Below are 25012 nucleotides of genomic sequence, written 5' to 3' on the forward strand. Positions count from 1 at the left end.
GTTGGCCATGCTCAGAGAGTCCAGTTTTATCCCATGCTTTTTCAGTCACAGTCCAGCTGGCCTTGGTGAGCTCCCAATAGATCAGCTCCACTGTCTCGGTCTGGTGATGGATGGAGACAGAGACAGAGACCCACACTGGAGCACTGGACTGAGCTCCCAAGGTCCCGATGAGGAGCAGAAGGTGGGAGAACATGAGCAAAGAAGTCGGGACCACGAGGGGAGCACCCACCCACCGAGACATTTTGTGATTTCTTAACCTGTAACTTCAATAAATTTAATATTAATTTTTAGATTGGTTTATTTTTCATGTGTACAGTGTTCTATCTGCATGCATGCCTTCATACCAGAAGAGGGCACCAGGTCTCATTATAGATGGTTGTGATCCACCATGTGGTTCATGGGAATTGAACTCAGGACATCTAGAAGAACAGGTAGTGCCCTTAACATTTAAGCCATCCCCTTAATATTAATTTTAAAAGCAATGTAAATTCTAGTTTTCTTTTTATTAATTAATTATTTTCCCAATCACATTTCCTCTCCCTTCTTTCTCTCTTCCCAGACACTTCTACTAATCTGCCTTTTCCCCCCATCTACTTCTTCTCTTTTCAGAAAAGAGCGGGTCTCCCATGTATATCAGCCATCTGTGGCATATCAAGTTGCAGTAAGACTAGGCACGTCATCTCCTATTAAGGTTGAATAATACAATCCAGTAGGAGGATAAGGTTCCCAAAGCAAATCACAGGGTCAGAGACATCCCCACTGTTAGGAGCCCCATCAGAAGACCAAGACCATAATTTACACAACTGTAAAACATGGGTAGAGGGCCTAGGTCAGTCCCTTGCAAGCTCTCTGGATGGCAGCCGAGTCTCTGTGATCCCAACTGGATCCAGGTTAGTAAATTCTGTGGTTTTTCTTTTGGTGCCCTAGGCCTCTCTGGTTCCCACAATCCTTTCTCCACCTCTTCCACAGGATTCTCTGAGCTTCATCAGTGTTTGTAGTTCTGCATCTGTTTCCATCAGTCTCTGGGTGAAGGATTACATTTTCTTAATTTGATCCTCTTGATATTTTCCAACATCTCAGCACACTGAGGAAATTTCTTTGAGAATATTAATTGTTCGAATGGAAGCTAGCCCGAGGTTATTTCACTTTTGTATACTTACTGTATATATGGTGCTTTCTCAGCTCAAGTACTGATACAGAGCACTCTCAGCTTCAGGAGTTTGCTGGCACTGTGAAAAGGGCAGAGACCCACACAGTGTCAGCCTAGTCAGACATGAGAAGTACTGAGCAGGACATCGTACAGTGACTCTGATGGAGATTCCCAATAAACCATCTGGAGCATTTTCATTGTTTCAATGGTGACGTCAAATGTTTTGCAGTGACTTGTCCCCACAAATCCTACATAAACTCCACTTCACAACCATGGCACTCCTTCAGGTAGAGGACAGTGTTGGTGTGTTTTCAATGTCCTCTCAAGGAAACTGGGACAAACACTAGCTGACATAACCATGTCCACTTAATTCCCAGATCTTGCAGTGTGCACCCAGTGAGATACAGAAGCTAGAGTTCTCCAGAGGTTCACCCAGAGGCCATGTGCTCGGTGTAAATGTGTGTCCTCATCCCTACTTGCGCACCTGCAACAGCTTTCTTGCTCCTCACATCATTCCTCAAGGCTTTGGTGGACTTGGTTGGATTCCAATTTGGTTACATTCAGCACATGCTCCCTAGAGCCTCTTTCACTTGGCATGTATCTCCTATAGGGATTGTGTGATGGAAAGAGGACAGATGTGAATCTTGCTAAAACCCACATGCTGCAAAGTCATTTCAATCCACAAAGCATTTATGGAGATGACACTACTCTCTTTTAGGTCTCATCATGGCTTTCCAATCCCAACAAGTGGAGCCCAATGTCTACAAACTGGATGTAAATGAAATTGAGGTGAGCCTTGATTTTGAACACGAGGCCACTGCAGCAACAGAAAGTGTCTTCTTTGGAGAAGGGTCTCTAAAAGGTTCCGACAAACCAAAGAACCAGGGCATCTCACACCACGAGGATGATGTGACCCACGTTGTTAACTTCAACTACGTTGGTGATGACATCAGGCATGAGAGCCATGGGAGCCACCAAGGGTACAGAAACCCACAGTTGAAGGAGCAGGAGAATATGGCTGCTGGCAGAGTGCCACAGGTCCGGCGCACAAGGCCAAGGATCCAGTTTGGTCTCACACCCATGCAGCTGAATGAGTTGGAAGATGTTTTTGAAAAAACTAAGTACCCCGATGAGATCATAAGGTATGTGACTTGTTTCAGTAGCTGTTCTAGCACCCATCCATCAGCATCTCATTAGGAGATATGTTCTTCACACTGTTGCCCCTATCTGGTTTGAGCCCAAGCATGAGGTCTTTGTTTAGTTACTGGGTATGGGAAGGATGTTTTTGTGGTCAAATCAATACACACACACACACACACACACACACACACACACACACAGTGTTAATTCTATAAACTGTTTGGTGCCTCTCAATTTCTTTGTAAGTTTTCTTTTTTTTTATCCTCGTCTTCTTTGTGACCCATGTTTTATAATGGGAATTGAACTCAAGATCTAGTGGTTTCTAAGCAATCCCTCTACTAGTACAGCATATCCACCTTGTGTAAATTAATGTGGTTATTTTTGCAATAAAATAAAGATCAATGAAAAGCCGCTTTCATACTTTAGAGCTCACCATTTCTACATAGTTTTGTGTTGCCTGTGATCCATTTCCAGAAATCTCTTCATTTTGCCAAGCTGAAATGCTGTATTTCACTAACAGCTCCACCTTCCATCTTCTTCCCACAGGAAGGACCTTGCAAAGCGCTTGTTCCTGGGAGAATCCAGAGTGCGGGTCAGTAAATCCGAAAAGGGTTTGGGCAGGGCACTCTGCTTCAGGACATGGTCCATTTTCTTGTACCCATTATGAAAAGCATGCGTGAGTGAGAGGTGTCCTTGTCTGGGTTATAATAGTAACTGAGCACTGAGTCTTGAAGTTTTCCAGAGGTAAAAATGGAACGGGCATCCATTAAGTGTTCTTTCCCATTATTTGAGACAGCATAGTCTCTTGACTGAAAAAAAAAATTTAAAAGCTCATTTCTAATTTTTATCATTTTTATCATATTTGATTTTCTTTATTGAGCTATATATTTTTCTCTGCTCCCCCTTCCCTTTCCCTTCTTCCCGACTACGCTCTCCTGTAACCCCCACATGCCCAATATACTCAGGAGATCTCGTCTTTTTCTAATTCCTATGTAGATCCATTTATGCCTCTCAGAGGGTCCTCTTTGTTGTCTCAGTTCCCTGGGATTGCTGGTTTTCTTTGCTTTATGACTAAAAACCACTTATGAGTGAATATATATTATATTTGTGTTTGTGGGTCTGAGTTACATCATCCAATATGGTGTTTTTTAGATCCATCCATTTGGCTGCAAATTTCAAGATGTCATTTTTTTTTACTGTTGTGCAAATGTATATTTTTCTTTCTTCCATTCTTTAGTTGAGGGCCATCTAGGTTCTTTCCAGGTTCTGGCTCTTACGAATAATGCTGCTATGAACATATTTGAGCTGATCTTCTTGTGGTGTGATTGAGTATATAACCAACAGTGGTATTGCTTGGTCTGGAGGTGGATTGTTACCTAGTTTTCTGAGAAATCGCCATTCTTACTTCCAAAGTGGCTGTAAAGTTTACACTCCCTCCAGCAATACAGGAATGTTCCTTTTACCCCACATCCTCTACAGCATAAGTTGTCATCAGTGTTTTGATCATGGCCATTCTTATAGGTATAAGATGGAATCTTAGAATTGTTTTGATTTGCATTTCTCAGATGTTGAACATTTCCTCAAATGTCTTTCAGCCATTTGAGATTCACAGAACACTTATAATCAGTATGGGAACATCATATATGTAGACAGCATTGAGCATTATATGGTCATGCATATAGGAAAACATAAATGTTTACTGGTATGTGTACAGTGATTAATACTGAAGTCCAGACACTCAGGTCATTTCAGGGTACTTATGTGTACTGTTGTAGTAGGACTCTAAGTGACCTTGGGAACATCTAATTGATGTAGCAAGTAGTAGGAGAAAAACAGGGCTCTGTTTCAACAAAGAAACACTTAGTTATAAGTGTGGATTAAGTAAGGCCAGAGAGAAATTAGTGTTTCATAACGAACCTTTGTTTAATTTATCCAAGAGTCATGTGGGAAGACACTCACAAGTGCGCATGATTGGCCCTCCACCTTTGTAAGTTTGTGGAAAGCCGATGTAGACAGCAGCAAAGTTGAACCTTCATGTTCCCCCATGCTGTGTTTAGATTATCTAAAAACAATGCCAAAATAGTCATGTCAGTGTTATGACATGTATGTGGCTGACAGCTTTAAAGGGTTAATTTTGTTACAATTAAACAAAAAGAATAACATTGAGCTCATTTAAGTTAATCGAGTAAAGAAAACGGGATCAGGTGAAGTTATAGAACGTCAAAATGCAGGTTGGTAATGAGGAGAGGGCCCGAAGAATAAAGCTCTTGCCACATGAGTCTGAAGATCTGAGTTGGGACCCTCAGCATAAAGTTTAGCAGGTGTCAGCTCACCTGTAGTCAGAATCTCTTATTCAGGAGGCAGAGACTGCAGATCCTTAGGGAGACCTAGATTAGCTCAGTTGCTGAGTTGAGGTTCAGGGCCAACCCTGACAGTGTAAATCATGTGGGGAGCAAGCTAGGAAGATGCTTGACTCTGACCTTGGTACTCTGCAAGCATGAGTATGCATTTGCACATAGATACACATGCAGATCACACACCTTTGCAAGTTTTTATGTGTTTGCAAATACATAAAAAGCAAAGGTGCCAAGCCACGGTCAAGTGTGTCTTCTGTTGACTAACTTAAAAACTGAAAGTATTCTTTTCCTTTAAAGGACACTATGTTGAACATGTGGTTTTTTTGGAATGTGGGAAAAGATAGAGCTCACTTGAAGAAAGAGCTGTAGCTATCTTATTTTCAAATGAATTTCTTTTCTTCAGACATTAAAAACTAATGTTTAGATCATGGGATAAAAGCTTAGGTCATGAGTCCAGAGAAACTGACTGCTCCATAGCAAATGAGAAAGGAGAAAGGCAGTGCAGAGTGCTATTCATGCTAACTTCCTTCAGCATGGATCAGGGCAGTCTTGATGTAGGCAAATTCCCTACCTGAAGCAGTAGCTTGTGCGGAATAGCATTCCTGCCTAGGAGCCCCTGATGACTGACATCCTAACACCACAATGTGTAAACTAGAGTAGGACCAGGCTCAGGTTGGAGAAACTGGGAGAGAAGAGGGAGAATCCCCCAGGATGGAGAGGAAGAGAGATTGGAAAAGAAAAGCTGAAGGAGTGAGGCATTCTCCCCCTGTCGAGATGACAGGACACTGTACTTCTGCTCCAGAGAGACAGAGGTGCTGCAGTCCTATAGACTGTTGGGAGGAAGCTCTGGAGACACAGATGCACTGCAGCTTCAGAGAAGCCAATGCACTACAGTTCTAGAGGCTGATGCACTGCAGCTCTAGAGATGCTGATGAATCACAGCTCTAGAGAGATTGATGATGCACTGCATCTCTAGAGAGACTAATGGACTATCACTCCAGAGCCATTTGTCCTGCAGCTCTAGAGAAACTGATGATGCACGGCATCTCTAGAGAGACTGATGGACTATCACTCCAGAGCCATTTGAACTGCAGCTCTAGAGAGACTGATGATGCACTGCAGCTCTAGAGATGCTGATGAATCGCAGCTCCAATGAGACTGATGATGCACTGCATCTCTAGAGAGGCTGATGGACTATCACGCCAGAGCCATTTGTACTGCAGCTCTAAAGAGACTGATGATGTACTGCTTCCCTAGAGAGACTGATGGACTATCACTCCAGAGAGGATGATGCACTGGAGCTCCAGAGAGGATGAGAAACTGCACCTCTAGAGGCCTATGCACTACAGCTCTAGAGTCTAATACACTGCAGTTCCAGAGAAACTGATGCACTGCAGCTCAAGAGAAGATGATGCAGTGCAGCTCTAGAGATGATAAATATCAGCTCTAGAGATACTGATGTACTTCAAATATAGAGGCTAATGCACTATCACTCTAGTGGCCTATGCACTACAGCTCTAGATGCTCATGAACTGCAGCACCAGAGAGAGGCTAATACATTGCAGCTCCAGATAGGCTGATTTACTGGAGCTCTAGGGGCTGATGCAGTGCAGCTTTAGAGGCTGATACACTGCAGAACTAGCTAGATTAGCTAGAGCTAATATGCCAACAGTGACTTAATTAATATAGTTGCTTTGTGATTATTTCGAGGCTAAGCTAACTGGACAGCTGGGGCTTTGATTGAGTTCATGGAGGCATCATGTTGATTTGTTTGCGTTCCCCTCATGGATTCTGGTCCTTTAGTTGGCCTTTTTTAGACTATACATCCACATAATAGAAGATGCAGGGAGGAAGAGAAATGGCATGGACTCAACGATGTGCAGTTTGAGGACTTCCCAATATAATGGACCCTTATTCCCTAGGAGCCTGAGAGGATGGTGACATCTAACAGGTAATTGTGACTGTATTTCCATAGCTGGCTATGTATTAAGGAAGAGGTGGTTTTGTTAACTGCTCTCCACATTGTGACAATTCACAGTGCTGTCTGGAGGTTCAGCCTAAAAACGTTGGATCTCCTGGTATAAGAACAGAGCCCAGGATGCTCTTCATGTTGGCAAGAAGTAGGGCATCACTATCAAGCTTCAACTCTCATTGAGACCATAGCTTTTGTCCTGAACCCAGAAAACATTAGAGGACATAGAATATGGCCAGGTGAAAAGTCCACAGGTGATAGTGACCTCACCCTATTACCTACATGGTGGAAGCAGGGAGTCCCAAGATATCTGAATGAATTGTCTGAATTGGCTCATTTCCCTAATCCTATAGATGACAACATCAAATATCTGTGCCTGCCTCCCTTGGAGTAGTGTTAGCTCTCCCAAGTCAATTTGGGAAAGATGTTTGTTTGTTTGTTTGTTTTTGTTTGTTTGTTTGAGCTGGGGATAGGCTGTGACTTTGAACACTCTTTTGGCAAGTGTGATTCCTTGTAATCACCCCACCTGCTTAAGGTGCTGGAGCAATAAGAAGCCATCCATCGAAAAATGGTGAGCTGAAATCATGGGAGTAAAGTGGTTTTCCACAGAGAAATTACGTGTTTTGATAAAGAAATATATGCCAGAGTAGATTCAGAAACACTGGAACAGAAAGAGAAGATGCTGGAGGGAGAAAAAGGAGAGGGGAATGAGAAGAAGTAGGAGGAGTAGGAGGAGGAGGAGGAGGAGGAGGAGGAGGAGGAGGAGGAGGAGCCTGGGAAAGAAGGAGATTGTTTTCTGACAGTTAAGGGGAGATAGGAAGCAGGTATCCCAGTATCCTAAGTCGTGAATCTCACAGCACACCTTGTCCTTCCTGACATGGGCGCCTTGTGTGGAGCCCCAAAGGAAGTTAGGATTGAGGTGTCTGTACAGGGCAGTACAATCAAGTGTATTGTTGAAGTGTGTTGTGTTGACTTCATTTTGGTTTTTGACCTTTTGTACAGAAAATAGATTTTTGTTCCTTTAGAGTCATCCAGCACCTTTGTATATTCCAGGTTTTCTGCTTGTTCTTCTGCTTTGATCCCTGAGCCTTTAAGGGAGGAGGTTATGAACACATTCCAATTAGGATAGAGCACTCCATAGTTGTGAGCAGAGATGGCCATTCACACGGTCTATAGCTAATGGAAAGTCTTTATTCCAGCAGATTAGGATGACACCAAGGTATCTGGGCATGTAGGCATGGCCACAGGTGTCCAGAACATGGGGGTTGTAAGGGCATCTTAAAACCTAGATGTCCTAGCATCTAGCTTAGCCAATGCAGATGCCTGTGCAGAAGTAAGCAGTTTGAATCAAGCTGTTTACTGAAGCTAAGATAGCAGTTAGCTGGCAAAGGGGTTCATACAAACAGGAAGTTTAACCACAGCTAAGTTAGCTAGAATATCCCTGATCTTTGGTCCCTAGAATAGATTAATTAATTTCCCGTGGGATTCTCCATGACAGAGATCAAAGTCGATTTCTACCTGAAATGGCCTCAACAAGAATAGAAGATGGAGGAACCTCTTCACTGGCTAAACTGTCACATTTCCCACTAGATCACAGGGCATGAGTCCAATCATTGACTTGTCCTGTTCTAGGAGGTCATAGTTGTTTCTAGGGACCAGTAATTTTCCGTTTGAGGCAGTTGGCCATGCGGGTGAAGATGCAGGGTTCTACCATTAGGCTGAGCACGACAAGAATCAATGGTCCAGTTAATGCTGACACTAAGCTATAGGGATCCAGTCACCAGAGATTGATAACAGTGTCCTGATCTATGTCTTCTATCTTTCCTTCCTTTCTCTCCCTTCCTTTTCCTCTTCCCCTTCTCTTATCTTCTGCTTTCTTTCTTCTTTCTATCGACTAATCTTGTCCCCTCACTTACCCTTTCTACCTTCCTTTCCTCATCATCCACCAGTCCTTTCTCCTCTACTTATTTAAAAAGCAGTTACTCATGGATGCTCTCCAGGGCATTGGCAGCCCGTTCCCAACACCTCATCTTCACTCTCTTCTCCTCTCTTAGACCAATAGGCTGCTGAATTTTCAGGAAGCCTGCTGAAAACCAGACTTGGCCCAGGCATTGGCCCATCACTTCGCAGCAGCTTCCTTTCCTGTGCATAGGAGATAAGAGGCCTCTATGGGAAGACACAGAAACCTCCACAGTCACCCAGCAAGGGCCTCGCCTTTTAGTAGATCTTTCATGGATAAAACAGTACAGGGTCACAGTAAAAGAAATTAGTAATATATTCAGGTTTCTGGCTCTTCAACTTAGATCAGAAATCTTGGGATCATCTCCAACAATCAAATTTGAATAATCTATGGCACTTGTTTCAGCTGTTCCTGCACCTATTCAAAGGAAACCAGAATTGGGACCAATTAGGCCTTTGTTAACATAGATTCAAGGCCAAATATGAGCTCTCCCATCTTCTCAATTATAGGCATATATCATGAGGATTACATAGACAAGAATTCATGCAGTGGGGTGTGACTTTCCAGAGAGTCAGGAGAGATATCATTATTCTAAGCAGTAGTTAAAGTAAGTCAGATAATTCAAGGGAATGACGAGGTACATTTTACTTGGCAGAGAGTGTGTAGATTGTAATACCTGAAGACCCTTTGATATCTGGTCTTCTCCATATCCTGATTTACTGATCCCCGTTCTCTTTCTTAGAGCCATATTTCCCATTTCCTTGAAAGAACATAAGATGGGAAAGGTACTAGCTAATGAATTTCCCATTTCCGGTTGTTCTGAATTCTGACTTCCAGGGCTGGGGTTGCATAGGATTTTGTGTGTCCTTGTTTAGAAAAGTCTGGTCAATCTAAAGCCTCACTGGCATTTACTGTTACACAGAGTTGTTTTTTCCACTTGTGATACTGACTGTTGAATACACTAAAGCCATCTCTTTCACCATGTTATTGCAGAGCTGGTTTAAGAAAAGAAGAGGCCAATACAGGAAACATCAGAAGTCTCAGATTCTCCAGTGTGCATCTTCTGATGGCCAGGACACCTTGCAGTAAGCTTTTGTAGGAGTCCTGAAGCATCATCCTGTCCAGGCCTCAGATGAAGACAGGATCTTCAGGTTTCAGTGACACCTTCTGATGGCTGTGACACCTTATCCCTTCAGCAATAAAGAGTTGTGTATTCAAAATATTTCATGTCCTTTTTGGGGGTCAGTAAGGTGTGGATGTCCATTATTGAGAAAATATTTAACAGAAGATAAAAGAAGGGTTCAAACTCTGAGTCATCTTTTCTATTCCACAAGTCACAAAAGTTTCTCAAGACCAACGGCAATCCTCGCTCAGACATCTATTCTTCTCTGTTGTCACACTGTACCATCCTCACCTTAACTCGACCCTGTGGGAACAAACACCTAAGAACAGGAACAGGACAAGTCCCCAGTGAGAAGACTGTTCACGACAAAAACAGAGTTTCTCCCAAATCTACGAGTTCACTCTTGTACTGCAACAAATACAAAAAGACTACTTTCTGAGCATTCATCAGTGGGGAGTGTGACCAGTGACCTAGGCTACCCCCAGATCTGTTCACAGTAACTCCTTTCAATGGCACAGTCATGCTACTAGGAGTCCTCCTGACACAGGTCATAGTGTTTCAAAGGAAACACAAGAGGCCTTTTTATGCCCATTAGAAAGAGGCTTCCTCTTTGCTCCCACACCTAGCCCAGATGCACAAGAGGCATATTGATCAATCCTCCCAGTTCAAGCAGGAGAGGCATAGGATTCTCAGTAGATGCACTAGGCCAGATTAGTGGAAGACATAGGATGCAGGCTTCAGAGCATGCAGGGAGCAATAGGCTGTGTTAGCCCAAGGATGATTGGAGGAGAGGCAGTGTGGAAAGCCTATAGAAAGGGTTATGCCTGAGTTCCGGCAGGGAGGACACATCAGGGTGGCATTAGCATGGTGGTATATGTCGTGGGGTAGAGTACATGACCTGTGAGAAAGTGGCCAAGGCGTGAGCTGCTTTTGATGCTGTGACTGCTTGTAGATATGGCAGGCTCTAGAAAAGGGGGTGCAGCAGGATGTGATAAAGCCTCTTTCTAAACTGAGTACCAGTAAGGGGGGAATCTGGACTTTGTAATGGAGAAGATGGGTAAACAGGGCTGTGTACCGAGGACACACATACAGAAGTTTGGTATTACTGAGGAGGCACAGGTAGACTGGTTGTAGTACAGACTTGTATTAGGATAGTTTGTGGATTGTAGAAGCACTGCAGAGAGATGGAGTATGTGAATAGCAAGAGTGTCCAGAGGACAGAAAACATGTGTACACGTGTTTTGTGTGTCATCTTGACACAGGCTAGAGTCATCAGAGAGGAAGAAGCCACAGTTGAGGAAATGCCTTCATGAGGTCCAACTCAAAGTCATTTTCTCCATTATTCATCAACGGGCAAGAGCCCAGCTTACAGTATAAGGTGCCCTTCCTGGGCTGGTAGTCCTGGGTTTAGAATAAGAAAGCAGGCTGAGTAAGCCATGGGAAGCAAGCCAGTAAGCAGCTTTGCTCCATGGCCTCCTCATAAGATCCTGTGTCTGTGAACCTTCCCTGTTTGAGTTCCTGTTCTGACTTCCTTGATTGATGAACAGCAATGCTGAGGTGTACATAAAATAAAACTCTTCTTCCCCAACTTCCATTTTTCATGGTGTTTTGTCAAAGTGACAGAAACCTTGAGACAACATCCTTCTACTCAAAGAAGAACTGGGAACTCTGGTGCTGGAATTATAAGCACCAAGGTAGATGCTGTATTAGGGACATATATAGGACCTAGAAGGAAGGTAGGTTCATTGGGGTGTGTGTGAGATGGAGCTGGTGAGAAAGCCTCCCCGGGATACTACCACAGATTGCAGTCAGGCTCTTATTATAGTCCTGAGAAACTGTCAGGGCCTGGCTACACAAAGTAGGCATGTGGATCATAGCCCTACAAATGCAGAGGAAGATTCCTCTGTAGAGACCTAAGAACAGTGAGGGAGGGGTCCATTGCTCCTAATTAGGTCCTGGTGTGGGGCCAGAGAGAGCACCTGCAGCTTCACATTCCAGGAGAGGAGCGCACATATGTGTCTATGTTCTTATCCCATGACTGTCATTCCCACAAAAAAACATTCCAAACCAACACACATCTCTTGGGGCCAAACAAATCCCAGAAAAAGGGCATAGAAAGATGGCACAGTAAATATGTGATGATGTGGGAATCGGCTCTCTATGTCGTTATAAAGGAACTGTATGGGCCTATAGCAAGTTATTGGGAACAGAGCTAGGTGGGGAAAACTAAACTGAATGCTGGGAGAAAGAAGAGCAAAGCCAGAGAGAAGCTATGTAGCTCCTCCAGAGATGGATGCCAGAACTTTAGCTGTTAATTCAAAGCCATGTGGTGATACACAGATTAATAGAGATGGGTTAGATAAGGATATGAGTTAGCCACAAATATGCTTAGGCTATTGGCCACAAGGCATTGCAAATAATATGGTTTCTGTATGATTACTTCTGGGCTGAGCAGTCAGGAGACACACAGGTGGCCTTCTTTCAACACCTATGGACCAGTCATGCTCTTTCATGGTACATTTTTCAGAACCTATGGTGTCTTGCATTGTAGCGGCGTAAACGAATGCAGGTAGATTGTATAGAATATATACAGCTTTAATGAAGAAATAGACTTACAGGACCAAGGTTCCCTCGGAGCACAGGAAGCAGGAGTGTGCGGGCTCCCACGTGCCAGATTTATAAGTAAACTTTCACCCGAGGCAAGCCCACCCCCTAAGGGGCTGGCTTAACCCTACATTGCATCTTCCTGTAACTCCAGCTCCAGGGAAGAGGACACCCTCCTCTGGCCTATACAGGCCCCTGCATGCATACATGTACAGACTCATACACATTATGAAAAATAACATAAGATTTCAAAGAGAAGGTCCAGATTGACAATTCTAGGCAACAGATTTTCATCCATGGGACTTTGTGTACCAGGATCCCTCCAGCTCCTGCCACCATCAGCAGGTTCCCAGTGCACCATGGTTTTGATGTATGTATCTGGACAGGGACACGGCTGCTGTGGAAGTTCAGAAGGTAATTCAATTCTTTTGTTTAATTTCAGCTCAAAATTCCACATCACACAACATTCTAGCAAGGAAATTGATGCAACAGGATTGTAATGTAGCTGGACATATTACTTTCATATTCAGGTGTGGAGAGAGGGGAGTGCATTTGTGCTTACTACTTGGCTTCACTGACGGAAATTTATTCAGTTGTATACAGCTCAAGATTCCCTAGCTAGGGAATGGTGTCTCCAAGGTGGGCCAGATCCTCCTATAACAACTAACTCAGACAATTTTCCTGGGATCATCCAGTGTAGATGATCTCTCATTGAGACTCCCTTCCCAGGTTTTTGTACTTTATCTTAAGATGACAATTAAAACAAATTATCCCAGAAGGTCAAGGTGCCTGTCACCAAGACAGCAGAATTGAAATTCATCCCCAGGATTTACACCGTGGAGGAAAAATCAGCCCATGAATACTGTCCTCTTTTCTCCACACTGGGAAGCTTTATCCCAATAACCAGCAACAATAATAAAATAGTAATAACTAATAATGCTACTCCACACTACAATTCATGTGCTGCATGACAGAGCTTGCCTCGTTTGCACCAGGTCCTGATTTAATGTCTAGTCCCTCAAGAAAGTTGAAATATTGTCATTGGCAGGAACAGGTTTCAAACGTTAAAGAAGGTATCAAGGAAAAGTATCGATGTTTCTGATGTTCACAGGGGCTGTATCTGCCCTTAGCCTCAAGCTTTGTCAAGACCCACACAGCAGCAAAGCATAGGGCCTGCCTGGATTCTAGAGATCAGAATTCCAGCAAGTTACCTTCTTTCCCATTTGATCTTTGCCAGCTTAAAGCCACTCCAGACAGTGACCCCCTAATATATAGAAACACATAAATGGTTTGATCTTGGGAATCTAGAAGCCTGCGTGAAATAGTCACCTGTATAGCAACTCGATATTGCACACCGTTGCCCAGTTATTACTAGGGAGGTATTTGGTTCCCTCTGGGTCCTGGATGATGGAAGTCTCTACCTGTCCATTGCATGGTTATTTAGGACATGGACTGCGGGAGTATAAAACGGACCCCGAAGCAGCCATCAGCTTAAGAAAGGGCCTGGAGTGTGTAATATAAGAATTAATTTTCCTGCTGAGTGCTTTTCACTCTGTCCACTTTTACAAGCACTGCGTGTAGTTTGAAGCTAGTTGAGTCCATCCCACTATCATCTCTGGACTGACTCCTTTATCTAACGTTCACGGTGTACAAGTCAATGTGTGATGGAGGCTATGATGAGATTAGTTTGTGCAGGAGGCAGTGGCAATCATGTCCAATAATAGAACAGACAGTTCTGGCTCAGGAAGGAGTCTTTGGTGTTCCCCCTCTCACAGCTACTATGAGAGGGGTGGAGTACTAAAGTTTTCAGGAAGTTCAAAATCACATCCTAACGCAGACTAGAAATGGCCTCTTAAAGCAGCATGCAACTCAAACAAATTGGAAATTCAATCTCCGACATGCATGTATATGAGCCCATGAAATGTGCTTTTGCAAAAATAAATGGAATGTCTAGAAGCACAGGGTTAAGGTACCACCAGCCTTGGAGCAAAACTGGCCTCCAGGGCCCCTTGTTGGATGGTTCAAGTACTAGCAGCTGCTCTCCGGTCTGTGGAAGTTTCTCCAACTCCCTCTGGCCAGCTCCAAGAGCCAACCTGCATGTTCGTTTGACTTCCCCACCTTAAGGTCACCCCAAACATCTCCTGCAGCAGTTGTCCCTAAGTATAGGCCCTGAACCAAAGAAAAGCTAAACTACAGCCTGATTTCCGCCGATGGCTGCTTTCAGGCCAATACATCCTGCTGCATCTATACGGAAGTTCCAAGAGGAGCCGGCCCCATGAAGTGGCTGAGCCTGGAGGAAATCTGCAGGAAGCCAGGAACAGGACATCTGACTGCATGGTAAAAACAAAAACAGGCCTAAGAGCTGAAGGCAGAGGCATTTGTCTCCCCCAGGAGGACCAGATGTACTACAACAAGGCCAAAGGAGCAAAGACAAATCTCCTGCTTGGAGCCCAGACAACCTCAGGAGGTTTCCTGTTTTAGTCATGCCCTTCCTCCCCAGTCATGTGGCACATTACCTGAGCCACACAGCAAACAGTGACGTCCTCAGGTACAGCATCAGAGAACAGATGCCTCTCTGCAGTATTCCTTCTGCAGCCCCCATTAGAGCCTGTCGGCCTGAGACTGTACTTACAGATGAGTGGAACTAAATGGAGATCCTGTACCTGGGCTGGGCCGGGTTCTGAATGTCCAGCGCCTTTTCCCACTTCTAGTGACTCTGAGCCCTTGGCGTCCCTTCTGACTCCATGGATGGGAAGCCTGGACAGGAAGAGAAGCTGCCAGTGTTGCTGAACTCCAAAGCCTAGCTTTCCTATCTTCGTCCTGCTGCAGTTAAGGGGTGTGATCATCCATGGGAGGGTGTGCCCCATACTTTCCCATGAGTATCCTGTGCACTAGTGGTGTACCCCAGTGCAGTGAACCCTGTTTTATAAGGAGAACAGCTTGGAGATGGTAGGGGGACTGCCAATACTGATATACAGGTCCTTGTCCCGACGGTTTCAGTTATTGGTCACTGTCATCTGCCAAATTTCCTTCTGCCTTGTGGCATGGTCTTCCTGGGCAGCAGATCACCCTGCCCGAGTTTCCCTAGATTGTCAGTGTTCTCTGTCCCTCACGGTGGCTTTCGCAGGTCTGAAGGTGGCCTGGGACATGATTTTAGGAATCTTGTTCTCTTTTCCTCCTGCATCCTATTGTTCCCATAGTTACCTTGTCGCCTGCCTGTCCCTGCTTTTTTCTCTTGATTGACAGAAATAAATCTTCTAAATCTCCATTGAAACTTCAGGGCAAGAACAGGGACTGAACAGAAAAAAATGTTCCAGGACAGTGTCCACCACGGAGATTGGTCAAGTTCAGAAGAGAGGATACAAAGAAAATTCCTCGGAGGCCTTTTCCGAGGAGCAAGTCTCTGCTGTTTAATCTCTGAACTCCATGAAATTTTACTCATGCCAAAGAAGCCAGAAGGTCATTCAGGCAGGGGGTACATTAGAGTAGCAGACACCACTATAAATAGTGGAAAGCTGGAAGGCACCTGAAAGAAAACTGAACTTGAAAACTGAATACATTATTGGATGTGAGACATCATTTTTATGTGTAGTCACATGGTCGTGTGCACAGATACACATTGTTGGTGTGAGTTCATGTATGTGTATCCTTCATGGATGTGGAGAGGAAGGGCAGCTGTTAGTATCACCCTTTAGGTGCAATCCACAATGAAAACGTTTTATTGAAAATAGATTCTTCTCTCATACACTACATCCTGACCACAGATTCTCCTTCCTCCATTCCCTAAATCGTTGACGTCCCGTGTCCCCCAGACCAGATATCCTCCATTTCCTCTTCAGAGAAGAGCAGGCCTCTAAGAGGGAAGAGCCAGACAGAATAAAACAAGATATAATAAAACTAGGCAAAAGCCGTCATACAGATGATGGACAAGACAGCCCAACAATAGGAAAACATTTACAAAAGCAAGTCAAACAGTTTTCCACTCATAAGAGCCCCATCAAGAACACCAACCTAACAGCCACAACATTCACACAGAGGACATAGTATAGACCCTTGCAGGCCCTATGCTTGCTGTTTTGGTCTCCATGAGCCCACGTGAGCTATGCTTAGTTGATTCAATGAGCCATGTTCTCCTGGTGTCGGCCATCTTCTCTGAGAGTCCACATTCTTTTCAGACAGGGTTTCTTACAGGCCTCCTGCTGTGTTTCCTTCTCAGCTTGCTGTGTGATTTTGGAAACGTCACTTGACCTCTCTGTTTTATTCTCCTCATGCATAAGATGAGTGTGTGAAGGCATCATTCTCATGCCTGGCTAAATGATACTAGTCAGGGCTTCAGCCAGGCTTGCTGCTCCATCCCCTAATATGCCTTGACACTCTGACAAGGCTGGCCTTTACCTGTTCACTGGATATAACCTTATAGCTCTCAAGCAGAGCTACATGTACAGACTGAGGCTAATTTTGAGCTTTCTATGTGTTTCACTTCTGGAAACACTGGATGCAGGTGCTGTAGATAAGTCTACACACATCTGTCCACCGTAATTATGACCCTTTCCCTGTTGCCCATCACCTGCCTTTGGGCATCAAGTGCTGTCTCTTGGCCCTTGTTACTCTAAAATCCAAGTAGATTCATTTCCTTTGACTTATTCACTTGAGACCCCTGACTTCTACTAGGAAGTGTGACATGTGGGCAAGAGCCACGTTGGTGCTCTTCAGTCATGGGGATTCACAAGTCTGCTTTCTGCAGTATTCCAGAAGAACAATCCTCTGGGTCTTCCCTGCATGCAGACCTCTGTTATAGGCCAGACTGATGCCAGCATTCCAATTTCCCTCCACCGTTGATTCCCTTTATCAACATGGAGTAAGCCATGCTCATTCACAGTGGCCATCTCCTTACACTTGTTTCTAAATCAATGAATAAACACCAGCACCTTCTTTTAAGGATTTGTTTCTTTTCCTGTGTCTGAGTGTTTTGTGTGTAAGTGTGTGTGCCATCTGTCTGCCTTGTGTCTGTGGAGATCAGAAGAAGGTGTCAAATCCCTTGGGACTGGAGACTAACTGAAGCCAAAGATCACTGTAAGTAACCATGTGAGTGGTGGGAATGAGCCTGTGTCTTCTGCAAGAGCCGACATTAACCACAGAGCCATCTCTCCAGTCCATCATATCATTTACAAAGATGTGTAAACTGCGACATGAAATCCAGGACTATTGCTCAAGGACCATTGATGATTCCTTGACTTTGGTGTAGTTTTTTGTTCCCATCCAAATTATTCCTTCTCCTCAAAGTCCATAGCCTATTATGTGGGCCTGTTCTCTGCTACTATGCATGAGGAAACATCAGGATTTCTTTACAACTTCACCTGCCTATTGTGGAACAATCCTTTTCACTGTGGACATATGTCACTCTCACGGGTTTAATAAAAATCTAATTGACCAGTCTCTGGGCAGGATTTTCAGGGTAGAGAGAATGCTAGAAGAAGAAGGGCCTAGACATGCGAGTCACCAGGCAGATGCATAGGAGGCATCGTGGGCACTACAATGCACAGCCAATTGAGCCACATTAAAGAAGGTAGATTAAAAGGAGTGGGTTAATTTAAGTTGTAAGTGCGAGTTAGAAATAAGCCTAAGCTATTGGCTGGGGTTTCATAATTAATAATAATTCTCAGTGTTGTGATTCAGGAGCTAGCAGCAGAGACAGAAACATCTTCCTCCACCTAGCTGCCTTTTCTGTTTCTTCTCAGGTCTGTCATACTGGACCAGAGCAGTGAGGATGAGGATGCTGATATTAGAGAGGCCTACAGCTGCTGTTCTCAAACTGTGTGCTACGACTTCTTCGGGGACCAAAAGCCTTTTCACAGAGGTTGACCGTGGAAGACCATTGAAAAATACAGATATTGGTATAATGATTCAAAATGGTATAAAATGACAGTTATAAAGAAGAAATGGAGTAATTTTATGGTTGGGGGTCACAACATGAAGAACTATATTATAAAGGGTCACAGTCTTAGGAAGGTTGAGAAGCCCTTGAAAAACACATATAAAGTCAATTTCTGTTTCTCAACTCCAGTTCCTTATTAGAACCGTACTTACTTTAACTATTGTGTGAGCATGACACACCTGAACATGTGGATGAAGAGGGAAATCTGGGAATCTGTTCTCTCCTTCCCTCATGTGAGGACCAGGGGTTGGGATCTCATCTTCAGGAGTGCCATCAGGTCATCTAAGCACTAAGTGATCTCCCCAGGCTGCACTAGGGTTTCTTTTTCTTTTCTTTTTCTCTGTTAACAATTATTTTTTCCCCAGCCTGATCACATTGTCCTCTCCTTCCCTCTTCTCCTTCCCTCCTCTCCTCCTAGTCCCTCCCCTCAACCTCCCCCCTCCTTTCCCTTCAGAAAAGGGTCGGCCTCCCATGTATATTACCAGCATTGGCATAACAAAACTAGGGGGTCCTTCAAACAACCTTTAATGTTTTGACAAGATGAGGTCACTTCTAAACAGTTCTCTATGAAAAATGACAAAATGAGACTTTGCTGGAAGAGGCCGTTATATGGCCCAGGCGCTACCCTGACCATCAAATACCAACATGACCTCAGGTGTTGGCCCAGATTACAGACTCTGCACCGCCCTTGGTGGTAACAGGAGCCACAGACATCAACACAGTCCCCGACAGCTATGTTAGGGCCTTGACCAAGATATTGCCCTAAAAGTTGTATCAATAGGCAAAATGTCCTAAACTGAGTTAAAAACATGTATATATACAATCTGACAAGGTAACTTGCATAGGTGCACAAATATTGTAAACAGAAATAACAAATATAATTTGAACTTGTATCAATGTACAAAAACTATACCAATGTAAATTATCCTTATATCATAGCTCACAAGTATTCACTCAGTTACCCACTATTATTACACCTGCCGTTTTCTTTTTTTTATTGATTTAATTTTAAACTTCAAGTCTGAATTTAAATATATTTTTTTGAGAAAAGGAAAAAAAAGAAAAAAGTTTCTGCCACCCCCCAGCTTCCCATTTCCCTCCCCCTCCTCCCACCCTTCTTCCCCTTCCCCCACTCCTCTCACCCTCCCTCTCCAGTCCAAAGAGTAGTCAGGGTTCCCTGCCCTGTGCAAAGTCCAAGGTCATCACCCCTCCGTCCATGTCTACGAAGGTGAACATCCAAACTGGCTAGGCTCCCACAAAGCCAGAACATGAAGAAGGATCAAAACACCGAGCCATTGTCCTTGGCTTCTCATCAGCCCTCATTGTTTGCCATGCTCAGAGAGTCCAGTATTATCCCATGCTTTTTCAGTCCAGCTGGCCTTGGTGAGCTCCCAATAGATCAGCCCCACTGTCTCAGTGGGTGGGTGCACCCCTTGTGGTCCTGACTTCCTTGCTCATGTTCTCCCTCCTTCTGTTCCTCATTGGGACCTTGGGAGCTCAGTCCAGTGCTCCAGTGTGGGTCTCTGTCTCTATCTCCATCCATCACCAGATGAATGTTCTATGGTGATATGCAAGATATTCGTCAGTATTGCTCTAGGATAGGGTCATTTCAGGTTCCCTATCCTCAGCTGCCCAAGGAAGTAACTGGGGACATCGCCTTGGGCTCCTGGGAGCCACTCTGGGTTCAAGTCTCTTGCCAACCCTAAGGTGGCTCCCTTGACTAAGAATTGTGCTTCCCTGCTCTCCTATCCAAACTTCCTTTATCCCAATCATCCTGTTTCCCTAAGTTCCCCCCATCCTCCCCTTCTCACTTTTCTCTCCCCATCTCCCCTAACCCCCATCCCACCCCACCTCCAAGATCCCAATTTTCTCCCCGGCAAATTTGTCTACTTCCCATAGCCAGAAGGATAACTATATGCTTTTCCTTCGGTTCACTTTCTTATTTAGCTTCTTTAGGTTCAGCAATTGTAGACTCCGTGACCCTTATTTATGGCTAGAAACCAATTATGAGTGAGTACATCCCATGTACATCTTTTTGGGTCTGGGTTACCTCACTCAGGATAGTGTTTTCTATTTCCATCCATTTACATCCAAAATTGAAGATGTCATTGTTTTTTACCGCAGCGTAGTACTCTAATGTGTATATATTCCACACTTTCTTCATCCATTCTTACATTGAAGGGCATCTAGGTTGTTTCCAGGTTCTGGCTTTTATAAATAATAAAAAAAACATAGGGCTGGAGAGATGGCTCAGTGGTTAAGAGCATTGCCTGCTGTTCCAAAGGTCCTGAGTTCAATTCCCAGCAACCACATGGTGGCTCACAACCATCTGTAATAAGGTCTGGTGCCCTCTTCTGGCCTGCAGGCATACACACAGATAGAATATTGTATACATAACAAATAAATAAATATTTAAAAAAAAAAAAAAAAAACATAGTTGAACAAATACTTTTGTCATATGATAGGGCATCTCTTGGGTATATTCCTAAGAGTGGTATTGCTGGGTCCAGGGTAGGTTGATCCCGAATTTCCTGAGAAACCGAAACACTGCTTTCCAAAGTGATAGCACAAGATCGCATTCCCACCAGCAATGGATGAGGGTACCCCTTCCTCCACAGCCTCTCCAGCAAAGGCTATCATTGGAGTTTTTGATTTTATCCATTCTGACAGGTGTAAGATGGTATCTCAAACTTGTTTTGATTTGCATTTCCCTGATCGCTAAGGAGGTTGAGCAAGACCTTAAGTGACTTTTGCCCATTTGAACTTCTTCTTTTGAGAATTCTCTGTTCGGGTCAGTGCCCCATTTTTTAATTGGGTTAATTAGCATTTTAAAGTCTAGTTTCTTGATCTCTCTATACATTTTGGAGATCATTTTGTCTGTTGCGGGCTTGGTGAAGATCTTCTCCCAGTCAGTAGGTTGCCTTTTTGTCATAGTGACAGTGTCCTTTGCTTTACAGAAACTTCTCAGTTTCAGGAGTTCTTATTTATTCAATGTTGCCCTTAATGTCTGTGCTGCTCGGGTTATACATAGAAAGCGATCGCCTGTGCCCATCTGTTGTAGGGTATTCCCACTTTCTCTTCTATCAGGTTCAGTGTGTTTGGACTGATATTGAGGTCTTTAATCCATTTGGACTTGAGTTTTGTGCATGGTGATAGATATGGGTCTATTTTCATTCTTCTACAGGTTGGCATCCAGTTATGCCAGCACCATTTGTTGAAGATGCTTTCTTTCTTCCATTGTATACTTTCAGCTCCTTTATCAAAAATGAGGTGTTCATAGGTTTGTGGGTTAAAATCCAGGTCTTCTATTTGATTCCATTGGTCGACTTTTCTGTTTTTATGCCAGTACCACAGTGTTTTCACTACTGTAGCTCTGTAATAGAGTTTGAAGTCAGGGATGGCAATGCCTCCAGAAGTTCCTTTATTGTATAGGATTGTTTTGGCTATCCTGGATTTTTTGTTCTTCCATATAAAGTTGATTATTGTCCTCTCAAGGTCTGTGAAGAATTTAATGGGACCTTGATGGGGATTGCATTGAATCTATAAATTGCCTTTGGTAGAATTGCCATTTTTACTATGTTGATCCTCCCAATCCAAGAGCAAGGGAGGTCTTTCCATTTTCTGGTGTCCTCCTCAGTTTCTTTCTTCAATGCCTTAAAGTTCTTGTCAAATAGGTCTTTCACTTCCTTGGTTATGGTTCCCCGCAGATATTTTATGCTGTTTGTGGCTATCGTGAATGGTGAAGCTTCTTTGATTTCCCTCTCTGCTTCCATATCCTTTGTGTATAAGAGGGCCACTGATGTTTTTGGAGTTGATCTTGTATCCTGCCACATTACTAAAGGTGTTTATCAGCTATAAAAGTTCTTTGGTGGAGTTTTGGGGGTCGCTTATGTACACTATCATATCATTTGCAAATAACAAAAGTTTAACTTCTTCTTTTCAAATTCGAATCCTTTTGACCCATTATGTTGTCTTATTGCTATTGCTAGAACTTCAAGCACTATATTGAAGAGGTATGGTGAGAGTGGACAGCCTTGTCGTATTCCTGAGTTTAGTGGGATGGCTTTGAGTTTCTCTCCATTTAATTTGATGTTAGCTATCAGATTGCTGTACATAGCTTTTATTATATTTAGGTATGACCCTTGTATCCCTAATCTCTCCAATACTTTTATCATAAAGGGATGTTGAATTTTGTCAAATGCTTTTTCAGCATCTAATGAAATGATCATATGGTTTTTTTTTCTTTCAGTTTATTTATATGCTGGATTACATTGATAGATTTTCATATGTTGAACCAGCCCTGCATCTCTGGGATGAAGCCTACTTGATCATAATGGATAATTTTTCTAATGTGTTCTTGGATTCGGTTTGCCAGTATTTTGTTGAAGATTTTTGTGTCGATGTTCATGAGTGAGATTGGCCTGTAATTCTCTTTCCTGGTTGAGTCTTTGTGTGGTTTTGGTATCAGAGTAACTGTAGCTTCATAAAAGGAATTTGGTAATGACCCTTCTGTTTCTATATTGTGGAATACATTAAGGAGTATAGGTATTAGGTCTTCTTGGAAGTTCCGGTAGAATTCCGCATTGAAACCATCTGGTCCTGGGCTTTTTTTGGTAGGGAGGTTTTTGATAACAGCTTCTAATTCTTCGCGACTAATCGGTCTATTTAGGTTGTTCACCTGGTCCTGGTTTATCTTTGGTATATGGGATTTATCTAAAAAAGTGTCCATTTCTATTACATTTTCCAGTTTTGTGGCATACAGGCTTTTGTAGTAAGATCTAATGATTCTCTGAATTTCCTCTGTGCCTGTGGTTATGTTCCCCTTTTCGTTTCTGATCTTATTAATTTGCATATTCTCTTTCTGCAGTTTGATTAGTTTGGATAGGGGTTTATCAATCTTTTTGATTTTCTCCAGAAACCAGCTTTTTGTTTCATTGATTCTTTGGATTGTATTCTGTGTTTCTATTTCGTTGAGTTCAGCCCTCAGTTTGATTATTTCCAGTCTTCTACTCCTCCTAGGTGAGTCTGCTTCTCTTTTTTTTAGAGCTTTCATGTGGTCTGTTAAGTCTCCAATATGTGCTTTCTCTGTTTTCTTTAAGTGGGCACTTAGTGCTATGAACTTTCCTCTTGGGACCGCTTTCATAGTGTCCCATAAGTTTGAGTATGTTGTTTCTTTATTTTCATTGAATTCAAGGAAGACTTTAATTTCTTTCTTTATTTCTTCTTTGATCCAAGTGTGGTTCAGTAGTGGACTGTCCAGTTTCCATGAGTTTGTAGGCTTTCTGGCGGTAGCATTGTTGTTGAATTCTAACTTTAATCTATGGTGATCTGATAAGACACAGGTGGTTACTAATGTTTTTTGTAACTGTGGAAGTTTGCTTTGTTACCGAGTATGTGGTCAATTTTTGAGAAGGTTCTGTGAGCAGCATAGAGGAAGGAATATTCCATCCTATTTGGGTGGAATATTCTATAGATGTCTGTTAAGTCCAATGGATTCATTACCTCCAGTAATTCTCTAATTTGTCTGTTAGGTTTCTGTCTGATTGACCTGTCCATTGGTGAGAGAGGAATGTTGAAGTCTCCTTCTATTAGTATGTGCAGTTTGATGGCTGCCTTGAGTTTTAGTCCTTGAGTTTTAGTAATGTTTCTTTTACATAAGTGGGTGCTTTTATATTAGGGGCATAGATATTCAGGATTGAGACTTCATCCTGATGAATTGTTCCTGTTATGAGTATAAAATGTCCCTCTCCATCTCTTCTGATTGATTTAAGTTTGAAGTCAACTTTGTTAGAAATTAGTATGGCCACACCTGCTTGTTTCTTAGGTCCATTTGCTTGATAAGCCTTTTCCCAGCCCTTTACTCTGAGTAGGTGCCTGTCTTTGTGGTTGAGGTGTGTTTCTTGCAAACAGCAGAATGTTGGATCCTGTTTTCGTATCCAATCTCTTAGCCTGTGCCTTTTTATAGGTGAGTTGAGTCCATTGACATTAAGTGATATTAATGACCAGTGGTTGTTAACTCCGGTCATTTTTTTTTTTAGTCCTAGAGTTTGTGTGTTTCCCTTCTTTGAGTTGTGCTGGTGAAGGGTCTCTAGATGTCTGAGTTATTGTGGTCATTGTTAGACTCCTTGGTTAGTGATTTTCCTTCTATTCCTTTCTGTAAGGCTGGATTTGTGGCTATGTATTTTTTAAATTTGTTTTTATCCTGGAAAACTTTGTTTTCTCCATTTATAGTGAACGAAAGCTTGGCTGGGAATAGTAGTCTGGGCTTGCATCCATGGTCCCTTAGTGTCTGCAGTACATCTATTCAGGACCTTCTGGCTTTCATGGTTTTGATAGAGAAGTCAGGTGTAAGTCTGATAAGTTTACCTTTATAAGTAACTTGGCCTTTTTCCTTTGCTGCTCTTAATATTATTTCTTTATTCTGTATGCTTTGTGTTTTGATTATTATATGGCGAGGGGATTTTTTTTTTGATCCAGCCTATTTGGTGTTCTGTATGCTTCTTGAACCTTCATAGGCACATCTTTCTTTAGGTTGGGGAAAGTTTTCTTCTATAATTTTATTAAGTATATTTTCTGGACCGTTGAGCTGCACTTCTTCTCCTTTTTTTACTCCAATTATTCTTAGGTTTGGTCTTTTTATTGTGTCCCATATTTCCTGAATGTTTTGTGATGAGAGTTTGTTGGACTTGCTGTTTTCTTTGGTCAGTGTGTTTATTTTCTCTATGTTATCTTCAGAATCTGAGATTCTTTCTTCTATCTCTTGTATTCTGC

At 43.0% G+C, this 25012-nt stretch overlaps 1 protein-coding gene across 1 annotated transcript; it reads left to right on the top strand.

Moving 5' to 3' along the window:
- Positions 1–1876: 1876 nt before the first annotated feature.
- Positions 1877–9668, top strand: LOC121439797 (rhox homeobox family member 1-like). The gene is made up of 3 exons (XM_041640420.1): positions 1877–2292; positions 2837–2882; positions 9573–9668. The coding sequence occupies exons 1-3, from the start codon at positions 1877–1879 to the stop codon at positions 9666–9668; spliced, it is 558 nt and encodes a 185-aa protein (XP_041496354.1).
- Positions 9669–25012: the final 15344 nt, after the last annotated feature.

This window comes from Microtus oregoni, unplaced genomic scaffold (assembly GCF_018167655.1).
Source record: "Microtus oregoni isolate MIOR12 unplaced genomic scaffold, Mior012 000063F_ref0000156, whole genome shotgun sequence".
Taxonomy (NCBI): domain Eukaryota; kingdom Metazoa; phylum Chordata; class Mammalia; order Rodentia; family Cricetidae; genus Microtus; species Microtus oregoni.